This window comes from Labrus mixtus, chromosome 20 (assembly GCF_963584025.1).
Source record: "Labrus mixtus chromosome 20, fLabMix1.1, whole genome shotgun sequence".
Classification (NCBI taxonomy): Eukaryota; Metazoa; Chordata; class Actinopteri; order Labriformes; family Labridae; genus Labrus; species Labrus mixtus.
The window spans coordinates 22,738,617-22,751,003 of record NC_083631.1 but is presented as its reverse complement, the minus strand read 5'-3'; the positions used below and the strand labels follow the sequence as shown (position 1 = coordinate 22,751,003).

Here is a 12,387-nt window from a genome sequence, read left to right as displayed (position 1 = left end):
TCAATGAGATAAACAACAAATCCTCTAATGGGGACTGTGAACCTTCTGGAAACTTCACTTGACTTTTCAAAATTCTCGTTCTTTTTGGTGTATTTATTCTTTGAAAAAATCTGATTCCACAACAAACTGGGCAAAAAAATATTATACAAGCCACCAATTAAACCATAGACAAACAGACCCAACCCAGTTCCCGACTAACCAACAATAGAAATTCATACAAACAAAAGTAAACCAAGTTAAACGAGTAGTATTAGCTCTTAAAGTGACAGTAGCATTCTAGTGACGATGAGAGGTTTAAAAAATAATGATATTGCCTATTAAGTTAAAGTAATGTTTCACATGTTATGGATGAGTGTAATGGATCAGAAATACTGTGCATGTCCTCTGAAATTCAACTTAATCTTTCACATGATACTAAACTTTAATATAGCCTCATATTTCATAATGTCGAAGAGTTGTACAGTTTGACGGCCACAGGTTGAAAATACCCCTGTGTGTCATGTTTTGGTTCTCATCAGTGGTCTACGTTTATCCCTGAAGGTTCTTTGATAGGATACCAAAGTTGTGTGTGTGTGTGTGGGGGGGGGGGGGGGGGGGGGGGGGGTTGGAAGGGGAAATGGTTTTCTACCTCGGTGTCAGAGATAATCTAAGCGGTGCAGATGCGCCCTTGTCTTATCAGAGCTAAAAAATCCACAATGCAGATGTTGTCCTGCCCACTTCTCGTCCAATCACACGCTGTGGGCGGGGAGAAAGGTCGCTTTAAAAGTTGCGGCTGATGTCAGAGAGAGCAGGATCTACTGACCCACACAGAGAACTCCAAAGCCGACATCATGGTTGAATGGACAGACTTCGAGCGTGCCACCATCATGGACATCTTTGCTAAGATGGACTATGAGGTCGTGGGCCCCAGAGCTCTTTCCAGGTCAGACATTCTTGTTTCTTATTTGTATTATTTTAGATTTTGGTTCTCTTCTTAAGCACACAGATTTCTGCTCTTAATCTAACCCCGAGACACTTCGACATGTTTCCTCAGGTGTTTGGTCGTCTATCCTTGGACTCAGCGGTACTTTGGAAACTTCGGTAACCTCTACAACGCTTCTGCTATCATTGCAAACCCATTGGTTGCAAAACATGGGACAACAATCCTGCACGGTATGGACAGAGCCATGAAGAACATGGACAACATCAAGGAGACCTACGCCGAGCTGAGCGTGCTGCACTCCGAGAAGCTGCACGTGGACCCCGACAACTTCAAGGTAAAGTGGTGAAAATAATGAACCTATTGAGACGCCTCAGCTTTCTTGTTGCTCATGTTTTCTGATGTTTGTTGTGTTTCAGCTGCTGTCTGACTGCCTCACCATCGTGGTTGCTGCTCAGTGGGGCAAGGAATTCACTGGTGAGGTCCAGGCTGCGTTCCAGAAGTTTCTAGCTGTGGTGGTCACCTCTCTGGGCAGACAGTACCACTAGAGAGCTGCGACGGAAGACCGACTCATGTGGAGCTTTTATGGAGAACCTTTTTGTTTTTGTCTCAAAAACAAATAAAACAACAAGCAAATTCAACAACTTAATTGTGTCTGTAATTTTACTTCAAATAGATCCCTGTGTCTTTAAGACATAATGAAAACAAAGTTCTGATGATGAGATCGATTGTTTTTGTTGTAATGACGGCCCTCTTCACTGGGGGCACGGTGGGTGCTGTGAATTCAGGTCAGGCACAAATGTGCACTTTAGATCATACTGTACTGTAATGTTTTATTATTTGTTTATTAAAGAATAATGCAACGATCGAATACATTTTTGAGTCAGTTTGTTTTAAACCTATACAAACAATGCACCCATAATTATTTAACAAATATCAGAAGGTTCTGTGATGGGTTCCCTGGGTATTCCTGTCATCAGTATGTATTATTAAATCGATATTGAATTGTGACCCAAAGAATCAAAATCTAATTGAATTGTGAGGTTGTGGACAATATCCAGCTCTACCAAACAGTGACGGGTTTGTGAGTGAAACCTGGGACCAGAGTGACGAGGACTGTAACCTCTGTACATGGGGGGCCTGCTATACCAATGGGGCTAAATATTACGCAGAATAAAAAAAATAAAAAAATCAATTGATAGTTTAGTCTCTAAGGTAATAACACCTTCAAGTGTTTCATCTGGTCAGAGGAACAGAGAGAAGGAGCAAAAGTCTCACATTGGAGAAGCTGGACCCAAAAATGTTTGGAGTTTCTAACTCATGATGACCCTGATGAAGGCCACAAGCTGAAACGTGTCCGTTTTATGGAGTTAATAAAGGTAACTTCATACTACAAGTGCTGTTGGAGCTTTCTGACCTCTTTCACTCTTCATGCATCTTGGTAGTTTTATGAAGTTGTGCCAGAAAACCCGACTCTGCTTCTTCAGAGTTTCTAACTTTTAAAACTACAAAAATGTACGACAGTGAGAAATGTTTCTGATTGAGTTTGTTTGTATAAAACAGTGAATCCATAAGTAGTCTATATGTTGCATCTTTAATGATGTGATATCACGTGACAGAAATCAAACACACTACAACTTAGATGCTTTGTTCATGCATTTATTCATCATTATGCACTGTGAACTCAGGCTGCAGCCTCTCTCATCTTCTCCTGCTGTTTATCTGTATTTCTCAGCCAGGGCCATGGCCAGACAGGCCAGGAACTTGTCCATGGAGACGTGGACCTCAGGGGTGAAGTCCTGGGGGAACATGATGGCCAAGACCACGAGGATGCAGTGGGAGATAATCTGCGAAAAGAAGGTAATCAAATAGATGACGTACAAGCAAGTGGAAATGTCTCCTGAATAAGTAGAAAACTTTGAAAAGTTGACCGGATGTTTGAATCTTTTCTGGCTGTGTACCTTGAAGTTGGCGGGGTCCACACGCAGAGTGAAGGCGTGCAGCTCACTCAGGCTCAGCAGACCTGCTTTAAGATCGTCAATCTTGGACACAGCGAAGCCGACTCCACCCATCACAGTGATTCCGTGCTTCTTGGCAGAGGGGGAGTTGGGGCTCTGGTCCTTCCAGTGGGCAAAGTAGGTCTTGGTCTGGGGGTACACCGTCAGCATCCTGGAGGAAAACAAAACATTCATTGCGATGTACAAGAATAAAAACTAAAGTTGCGTCAGCCAGTTTTTCAAAATAATTACCTGGCCAGAGCATCGGTGCCGATGTCCTCGGACTTTGAGGACACTTTGTCCCAGAAGGCTCTGACTGTGGCCTTGTCCTTTTCAGTGAGACTGGTCATCTTGCCTTCGTTTGACTATTGTCGACTGTACTGACGAGTCCCAACTGTGGAGCTTTTATACCCTGAAGAGAGCGTGGGCACACCCTGAAGATGAAGGGTTGGGAGATGAAGTCCACGATAGTGCATTGTTGTTTGCGTGGTCTCTTTGAGGCCGTGAGGTTTTCTACCTCGGTGTCAGAGATAATCTAAGCGGTGCAGATGCGCCCTTGTCTTATCAGAGCTAAAAAATCCACAATGCAGATGTTGTCCTGCCCAATTCTCGTCCAATCACACGCTTTGGGCGGGGAGAAGGGTCGCTTTAAAAGTTGCGGCTGATGTCAGAGAGAGCAGGATCTACTGACCCACACAGAGAACTCCAAAGCCGACATCATGGTTGAATGGACAGACTTCGAGCGTGCCACCATCATGGACATCTTTGCTAAGATGGACTATGAGGTCGTGGGCCCCAGAGCTCTTTCCAGGTCAGACATTCTTGTTTCTTATTTGTATTATTTTAGATTTTGGTTCTCTTCTTAAGCACACAGATTTCTGCTCTTAATCTAACCCCGAGACACTTCGACATGTTTCCTCAGGTGTTTGGTCGTCTATCCTTGGACTCAGCGGTACTTTGGAAACTTCGGTAACCTCTACAACGCTTCTGCTATCATTGCAAACCCATTGGTTGCAAAACATGGGACAACAATCCTGCACGGTATGGACAGAGCCATGAAGAACATGGACAACATCAAGGAGACCTACGCCGAGCTGAGCGTGCTGCACTCCGAGAAGCTGCACGTGGACCCCGACAACTTCAAGGTAAAGTGGTGAAAATAATGAACCTATTGAGACGCCTCAGCTTTCTTGTTGCTCATGTTTTCTGATGTTTGTTGTGTTTCAGCTGCTGTCTGACTGCCTCACCATCGTGGTTGCTGCTCAGTGGGGCAAGGAATTCACTGGTGAGGTCCAGGCTGCGTTCCAGAAGTTTCTAGCTGTGGTGGTCACCTCTCTGGGCAGACAGTACCACTAGAGAGCTGCGACGGAAGACCGACTCATGTGGAGCTTTTATGGAGAACCTTTTTGTTTTTGTCTCAAAAACAAATAAAACAACAAGCAAATTCAACAACTTAATTGTGTCTGTAATTTTACTTCAAATAGATCCCTGTGTCTTTAAGACATAATGAAAACAAAGTTCTGATGACGCTTAAACTCAGGAGGTAAAAAGAACAGAATGAGGTAGCAGTGAATTAAGTATTTTTTTTAAATGTCCCAGATGTGAAGTATAAAGCTCAAAACATGCCAAAGCACCTTTAACAGGATGTTCAAACAGATTTCAAAATAAAGTTCAAACAATAATGCTATTATATTGTAAATGTTATTCTGATCATATCCACGGATGAAACATTGAAGTGGTCATCAGTCTTCAGCTTCACAGAATATATCGTTACTTTGAAACATGAGTGACCCCGCTCTGTTTACAGAGAGACATCAGAAGCAGCGTGACAAAGAGAAAAAGAGTCGCTAGAATAGAAGCTAAAACAATCACAGAGAACATTAAATATGATAAAATGTGAAAAAAAAATAGAATAAGATCCAAAAGAAATACAGAAATACCACATTAAGCCTAACTATCACCCACTGCAACTTAGAAAGCCAAATATATGTTATAATCATTCATTAAAATGAAATAAAATAAGAAAAAAGAGCATTTAAAAACAGAAGCTAAAATATTAAATGAGTTCTATTTATAAAAGGGTAAAATTGCAGAGTCATACTTAAATTAAAACAATGAAATCATCTTTTAGAAGATCAGTTTTCTTTTATTTGAGTTGATAAATAAAATATTGTATAGGACAGTTCAGTTCGCCCGTAAGAGGGGATAAAGAGGAACGCTTTGTGGGGCCCAGTCTGATGGGGAGGGCCCGCCAAACGATGGTTATCATCTTCTTAGAAATATAGAAGAAGGATTCTCCATCAGAAAAAAAACTTTTTATTATTTCCTTTTTTTATATTTTTCCAGTATCTGATCATTTAAAAAAAAAAAAGATCAAATATGAACGAAGCATTTTTTGATCCACAGGTTTAAGAAGTTTAGAATAAAAAATGAAATATAAAAAGTTAGAGCAAAGTTTTTTCATGATTCATTTTGGATCTCTGTCAGAGTTCATCAAACGTAAAACTGGTCCACACCAATTGTTGGTTTTATTTCTTTAAACTGAAGACATCTTATCACATCGCTATAAGTTTTAACTTTATGTTGAAGTTGAAACTAGGGTTCGACCGATTAGCCTCCTGGCCGATTATCGGGGGCTGATATTCGATATTTGGTTGATTATCTGTTTCAGCATTTCATTTTCAGATCACTGCTTTTGCTCAGCTGCAGGTGTGTCTCTCCCTCTGTGTCTGTTTTCACTCACCACTCTGTCTCACCCAATGTCCCGCCCACTCATCACCATCTGATTGGCTAGAGGTCATACGAGGAATAATAGTCAATCACCAGTGATACCTGGGTGCCACTGACGTGCACAGAGACGAGAGCAGCCTGGAGCCGGAGGAGAGTCTCCACGTGAGCATTTTAACAGTCTTGTGTTCAAGTTTGTAATTTTCCAGATTCTAAGTTATGACAAAGATTTTAATTTTTACAGTAAATGCATATCGGTTATAAGTATCGCTTAACGGTCTCATGAACTAAGTTTTGTGCTTCTCCAGAGTTTCTAACTTTTAAAACTACAAAAATGTATGACAGTGAGAAATGTTTCTGATTGAGTTTGTTTGTATAAAACAGTGAATCCATAAGTAGTCTATATGTTGCATCTCTAATGATGTGATATCACGTGACAGAAATCAAACACACTACAACTTAGATGCTTTGTTCATGCATTTATTCATCATTATGCACTGTGAACTCAGGCTGCAGCCTCTCTCATCTTCTCCTGCTGTTTATCTGTATTTCTCAGCCAGGGCCATGGCCAGACAGGCCAGGAACTTGTCCATGGAGACGTGGACCTCAGGGGTGAAGTCCTGGGGGAACATGATGGCCAAGACCACGAGGATGCAGTGGGAGATAATCTGCGAAAAGAAGGTAATCAAATAGATGACGTACAAGCAAGTGGAAATGTCCCCTGAATAAGTAGAAAACTTTGAAAAGTTGACCGGATGTTTGAATCTTTTCTGGCTGTGTACCTTGAAGTTGGCGGGGTCCACACGCAGAGTGAAGGCGTGCAGCTCACTCAGGCTCAGCAGACCTGCTTTAAGATCGTCAATCTTGGACACAGCTAAGCCGACTCCACCCATCACAGTGATTCCGTGCTTCTTGGCAGAGGGGGAGTTGGGGCTCTGGTCCTTCCAGTGGGCAAAGTAGGTCTTGGTCTGGGGGTACACCGTCAGCATCCTGGAGGAAAACAAAACATTCATTGCGATGTACAAGAATAAAAACTAAAGTTGCGTCAGCCAGTTTTTCAAAATAATTACCTGGCCAGAGCATCGGTGCCGATGTCCTCGGACTTTGAGGACACTTTGTCCCAGAAGGCTCTGACTGTGGCCTTGTCCTTTTCAGTGAGACTGGTCATCTTGCCTTCGTTTGACTATTGTCGACTGTACTGACGAGTCCCAACTGTGGAGCTTTTATACCCTGAAGAGAGCGTGGGCACACCCTGAAGATGAAGGGTTGGGAGATGAAGTCCACGATAGTGCATTGTTGTTTGCGTGGTCTCTTTGAGGCCGTGAGGTTTTCTACCTCGGTGTCAGAGATAATCTAAGCGGTGCAGATGCGCCCTTGTCTTATCAGAGCTAAAAAATCCACAATGCAGATGTTGTCCTGCCCACTTCTCGTCCAATCACACGCTTTGGGCGGGGAGAAGGGTCGCTTTAAAAGTTGCGGCTGATGTCAGAGAGAGCAGGATCTACTGACCCACACAGAGAACTCCAAAGCCGACATCATGGTTGAATGGACAGACTTCGAGCGTGCCACCATCATGGACATCTTTGCTAAGATGGACTATGAGGTCGTGGGCCCCAGAGCTCTTTCCAGGTCAGACATTCTTGTTTCTTATTTGTATTATTTTAGATTTTGGTTCTCTTCTTAAGCACACAGATTTCTGCTCTTAATCTAACCCCGAGACACTTCGACATGTTTCCTCAGGTGTTTGGTCGTCTATCCTTGGACTCAGCGGTACTTTGGAAACTTCGGTAACCTCTACAACGCTTCTGCTATCATTGCAAACCCATTGGTTGCAAAACATGGGACAACAATCCTGCACGGTATGGACAGAGCCATGAAGAACATGGACAACATCAAGGAGACCTACGCCGAGCTGAGCGTGCTGCACTCCGAGAAGCTGCACGTGGACCCCGACAACTTCAAGGTAAAGTGGTGAAAATAATGAACCTATTGAGACGCCTCAGCTTTCTTGTTGCTCATGTTTTCTGATGTTTGTTGTGTTTCAGCTGCTGTCTGACTGCCTCACCATCGTGGTTGCTGCTCAGTGGGGCAAGGAATTCACTGGTGAGGTCCAGGCTGCGTTCCAGAAGTTTCTAGCTGTGGTGGTCACCTCTCTGGGCAGACAGTACCACTAGAGAGCTGCGACGGAAGACCGACTCATGTGGAGCTTTTATGGAGAACCTTTTTGTTTTTGTCTCAAAAACAAATAAAACAACAAGCAAATTCAACAACTTAATTGTGTCTGTAATTTTACTTCAAATAGATCCCTGTGTCTTTAAGACATAATGAAAACAAAGTTCTGATGACGCTTAAACTCAGGAGGTAAAAAGAACAGAATGAGGTAGCAGTGAATTAAGTATTTTTTTTAAATGTCCCAGATGTGAAGTATAAAGCTCAAAACATGCCAAAGCACCTTTAACAGGATGTTCAAACAGATTTCAAAATAAAGTTCAAACAATAATGCTATTATATTGTAAATGTTATTCTGATCATATCCACGGATGAAACATTGAAGTGGTCATCAGTCTTCAGCTTCACAGAATATATCGTTACTTTGAAACATGAGTGACCCCGCTCTGTTTACAGAGAGACATCAGAAGCAGCGTGACAAAGAGAAAAAGAGTCGCTAGAATAGAAGCTAAAACAATCACAGAGAACATTAAATATGATAAAATGTGAAAAAAAAATAGAATAAGATCCAAAAGAAATACAGAAATACCACATTAAGCCTAACTATCACCCACTGCAACTTAGAAAGCCAAATATATGTTATAATCATTCATTAAAATGAAATAAAATAAGAAAAAAGAGCATTTAAAAACAGAAGCTAAAATATTAAATGAGTTCTATTTATAAAAGGGTAAAATTGCAGAGTCATACTTAAATTAAAACAATGAAATCATCTTTTAGAAGATCAGTTTTCTTTTATTTGAGTTGATAAATAAAATATTGTATAGGACAGTTCAGTTCGCCCGTAAGAGGGGATAAAGAGGAACGCTTTGTGGGGCCCAGTCTGATGGGGAGGGCCCGCCAAACGATGGTTATCATCTTCTTAGAAATATAGAAGAAGGATTCTCCATCAGAAAAAAAACTTTTTATTATTTCCTTTTTTTATATTTTTCCAGTATCTGATCATTTAAAAAAAAAAAAGATCAAATATGAACGAAGCATTTTTTGATCCACAGGTTTAAGAAGTTTAGAATAAAAAATGAAATATAAAAAGTTAGAGCAAAGTTTTTTCATGATTCATTTTGGATCTCTGTCAGAGTTCATCAAACGTAAAACTGGTCCACACCAATTGTTGGTTTTATTTCTTTAAACTGAAGACATCTTATCACATCGCTATAAGTTTTAACTTTATGTTGAAGTTGAAACTAGGGTTCGACCGATTAGCCTCCTGGCCGATTATCGGGGGCTGATATTCGATATTTGGTTGATTATCTGTTTCAGCATTTCATTTTCAGATCACTGCTTTTGCTCAGCTGCAGGTGTGTCTCTCCCTCTGTGTCTGTTTTCACTCACCACTCTGTCTCACCCAATGTCCCGCCCACTCATCACCATCTGATTGGCTAGAGGTCATACGAGGAATAATAGTCAATCACCAGTGATACCTGGGTGCCACTGACGTGCACAGAGACGAGAGCAGCCTGGAGCCGGAGGAGAGTCTCCACGTGAGCATTTTAACAGTCTTGTGTTCAAGTTTGTAATTTTCCAGATTCTAAGTTATGACAAAGATTTTACTTTTTACAGTAAATGCATATCGGTTATAAGTATCGCTTAACGGTCTCATGAACTAAGTTTTGTGCTTCTCCAGAGTTTCTAACTTTTAAAACTACAAAAATGTATGACAGTGAGAAATGTTTCTGATTGAGTTTGTTTGTATAAAACAGTGAATCCATAAGTAGTCTATATGTTGCATCTCTAATGATGTGATATCACGTGACAGAAATCAAACACACTACAACTTAGATGCTTTGTTCATGCATTTATTCATCATTATGCACTGTGAACTCAGGCTGCAGCCTCTCTCATCTTCTCCTGCTGTTTATCTGTATTTCTCAGCCAGGGCCATGGCCAGACAGGCCAGGAACTTGTCCATGGAGACGTGGACCTCAGGGGTGAAGTCCTGGGGGAACATGATGGCCAAGACCACGAGGATGCAGTGGGAGATAATCTGCGAAAAGAAGGTAATCAAATAGATGACGTACAAGCAAGTGGAAATGTCTCCTGAATAAGTAGAAAACTTTGAAAAGATGACTGGATGTTTGAATCTTTTCTGGCTGTGTACCTTGAAGTTGGCGGGGTCCACACGCAGAGTGAAGGCGTGCAGCTCACTCAGGCTCAGCAGACCTGCTTTAAGATCGTCAATCTTGGACACAGCGAAGCCGACTCCACCCATCACAGTGATTCCGTGCTTCTTGGCAGAGGGGGAGTTGGGGCTCTGGTCCTTCCAGTGGGCAAAGTAGGTCTTGGTCTGGGGGTACACCGTCAGCATCCTGGAGGAAAACAAAACATTCATTGCGATGTACAAGAATAAAAACTAAAGTTGCGTCAGCCAGTTTTTCAAAATAATTACCTGGCCAGAGCATCGGTGCCGATGTCCTCGGACTTTGAGGACACTTTGTCCCAGAAGGCTCTGACTGTGGCCTTGTCCTTTTCAGTGAGACTGGTCATCTTGTCTTTGTTTGACTGTTGTCGACTGTACTGACGAGTCCCAACTGTGGAGCTTTTATACCCTGAAGAGAGCGTGGGCACACCCTGAAACTCCCCTTCCATGAAAGGCTGCGTGGGGCGGTCCAAGAGATGGGTCGCCGTTTAAATGAGATAAAGAAACAAATCTTCCCACGGGGACTGTGACAGGTCAAAAAGTAAAACAGAGTATATGTATTTTAATGAATATGAACAAGATTGACAGTATCATCAACGTGGGACAATATTTTCAATGACTTCCCCCAAAATGACACAAATTAGTTTAATTTATTGTCTGTTTACATTTAATATCTGATATGTCAGACTTGAGGCCATTCTGTTCATAATGTTCAAACATGCAGATAGCAAGCTGGTGAAGTGAAACAGCTTTCAAATCTACGCTCTACAATAAAGTAATTATCCAATATTTGTGTATCAGATGGAAACCTTCCACTGACATGACCCCAGCTGTTTTTTTGCTTCATCACAGTAAGTGGTGTGATTATCCGGCTTATCTAACCCACAACACCACCACAGCTGTGCGGGTGGATCCCCTGAACACGACAAAAAAAGATAAGAATGTTCTGTCAAAGGAAGTGTGTAAGTTTGACTGATATCTGGTGTAAGAGTCGATACTGCTGCCTGAAATAGCAGAGAAAAAAAATGACAGAAGAAGCTAAGTAATGGTAGCCAATTAATCAGAATCAGACACAATATACTCTATCCACGCGGGGATACAGTTGCTCTTATACACAATATGGTGTGAAGAAATTGAGGAAATATTTATTTAATAGGAATAAATATAGATATTAATAATTAATGAGTTCATTAAAATTTTGTTTATAAAAGGACCATGTCCAATATTGAACATAAAAGTTGCCGTTTGATGCATTGTACCAGAGTTAGCTTAGCGCTATTTTACACTGCAGTCTCTCTGCAGGTCACAATTAAAACATCAGAGTAATAAAACATCAATAAAACATTAACTATATCAACCATAGCAGAGTATCCAAGAGCAGAACATCACACACGCACACACACACAATATAGTATTCAAGTAAATACTTAAAAGCACTGATATCAGATCAGTGGTTACAGAATTGAGCGTTTCTTTTTAAAGCTGTCGATAGAATTACTGTTCTTAATATCGTCTGGCAGAGCGTTCCACTGAGTCGTTACTGACTGCCCAAAGGCACTGCCAAGAAAGGTTACAAAAAACTATCTCTGGTCGAAGATACTCTTGTAGATTTTATGGACTCCTCTGAGCAAAAGTGAATAAAGTGATGTAACCATTTAAAATGTTTTATGTAAAACACAATATTGAAAAAAACGTAAAATTCTCATAGCTCAAAAGATGACGCTTCTCCAAGATCTTGCAATTATGATAGTTCATAGATTTTTGTCAAAAACATTCAAGGTTTGTTTATTCAAAAATAAATCAATATGTAGAAAATGTTCAGTGTATTGAAACAATATGTACCAAAAGTGCTGGATGTTGAAGTTTCATAACAATCAAAAATATCCACCTCATGTCTAAAATGCTGGTTGGAAACCTTAAAAAAAAATGTTTTGTTCTCAAACACAGAAAATGACCCCGTTTCAATGACCCCTGTAGGCAGGTATACGCTTCACGTTATCTTACCGACTCCACCCAAAGACAAGCAGCTGTCTGGAGAAAGCAGCTGTTTCTGTGACATCTGTTTTCTGTGAGATTTGGATCAGACTTTCAAAGAAGCTCCACAGTGTGTTCAAAATAAGCAACATGTCAACAAGCAATACTATCTGTTAGGGTGTACACCAAGAAATAAAAAGGGAATATTTCAAAGAGACAACAACTTTAATCACATAATCCAGTATGGTGTACCTCAGGGATCCATTTTAGGACCTTTTTATTTTTTGTGATATTGCTGCAGGATAATTAAAGCTTCTGTGAGGAACCTTCTGGTTGTGTTGGTGTCCCCACTTGGGTGTATTTAAAGCCAGCATTAACTTGATTCTGCTCAACAAATAAACATC

General features: G+C 41.1%; 6 protein-coding genes across 6 annotated transcripts; 3 read left to right on the top strand and 3 right to left on the bottom strand.

Annotated features, from left to right (window-relative positions):
• The first annotated feature begins 764 nt into the window (after positions 1-764).
• On the top strand, positions 765-1,563 carry LOC132954481 (hemoglobin subunit beta-2). Its single transcript, XM_061027036.1, has 3 exons — positions 765-922; positions 1,034-1,256; positions 1,339-1,563. Exons 1-3 carry the CDS (start codon positions 831-833, stop codon positions 1,465-1,467), a joined length of 444 nt encoding a protein of 147 aa, XP_060883019.1. The 5' UTR covers positions 765-830; the 3' UTR covers positions 1,468-1,563.
• Positions 1,564-2,562: 999 nt separating this feature from the next.
• On the bottom strand, positions 2,563-3,320 carry LOC132954281 (hemoglobin embryonic subunit alpha-like). Its single transcript, XM_061026813.1, has 3 exons — positions 3,169-3,320; positions 2,881-3,088; positions 2,563-2,766 (listed from the first exon to the last, which is right to left on the bottom strand). The coding sequence occupies exons 1-3, from the start codon at positions 3,264-3,266 to the stop codon at positions 2,638-2,640; spliced, it is 435 nt and encodes a 144-aa protein (XP_060882796.1). The 5' UTR covers positions 3,267-3,320; the 3' UTR covers positions 2,563-2,637.
• A 249-nt stretch (positions 3,321-3,569) lies between these two features.
• LOC132954280 (hemoglobin subunit beta-2) lies at positions 3,570-4,368 on the top strand. The gene is made up of 3 exons (XM_061026812.1): positions 3,570-3,727; positions 3,839-4,061; positions 4,144-4,368. The coding sequence occupies exons 1-3, from the start codon at positions 3,636-3,638 to the stop codon at positions 4,270-4,272; spliced, it is 444 nt and encodes a 147-aa protein (XP_060882795.1). The 5' UTR covers positions 3,570-3,635; the 3' UTR covers positions 4,273-4,368.
• A 1,741-nt stretch (positions 4,369-6,109) lies between these two features.
• LOC132954253 (hemoglobin embryonic subunit alpha-like) lies at positions 6,110-6,866 on the bottom strand. The gene is made up of 3 exons (XM_061026775.1): positions 6,714-6,866; positions 6,426-6,633; positions 6,110-6,311 (listed from the first exon to the last, which is right to left on the bottom strand). Exons 1-3 carry the CDS (start codon positions 6,809-6,811, stop codon positions 6,183-6,185), a joined length of 435 nt encoding a protein of 144 aa, XP_060882758.1. The 5' UTR covers positions 6,812-6,866; the 3' UTR covers positions 6,110-6,182.
• Positions 6,867-7,114: 248 nt separating this feature from the next.
• Positions 7,115-7,913, top strand: LOC132954252 (hemoglobin subunit beta-2). The gene is made up of 3 exons (XM_061026774.1): positions 7,115-7,272; positions 7,384-7,606; positions 7,689-7,913. Exons 1-3 carry the CDS (start codon positions 7,181-7,183, stop codon positions 7,815-7,817), a joined length of 444 nt encoding a protein of 147 aa, XP_060882757.1. The 5' UTR covers positions 7,115-7,180; the 3' UTR covers positions 7,818-7,913.
• Positions 7,914-9,652: 1,739 nt separating this feature from the next.
• On the bottom strand, positions 9,653-10,473 carry LOC132954232 (hemoglobin embryonic subunit alpha-like). Its single transcript, XM_061026747.1, has 3 exons — positions 10,259-10,473; positions 9,971-10,178; positions 9,653-9,856 (listed from the first exon to the last, which is right to left on the bottom strand). The coding sequence occupies exons 1-3, from the start codon at positions 10,456-10,458 to the stop codon at positions 9,728-9,730; spliced, it is 537 nt and encodes a 178-aa protein (XP_060882730.1). The 5' UTR covers positions 10,459-10,473; the 3' UTR covers positions 9,653-9,727.
• Between the last annotated feature and the right edge of the window lie 1,914 nt (positions 10,474-12,387).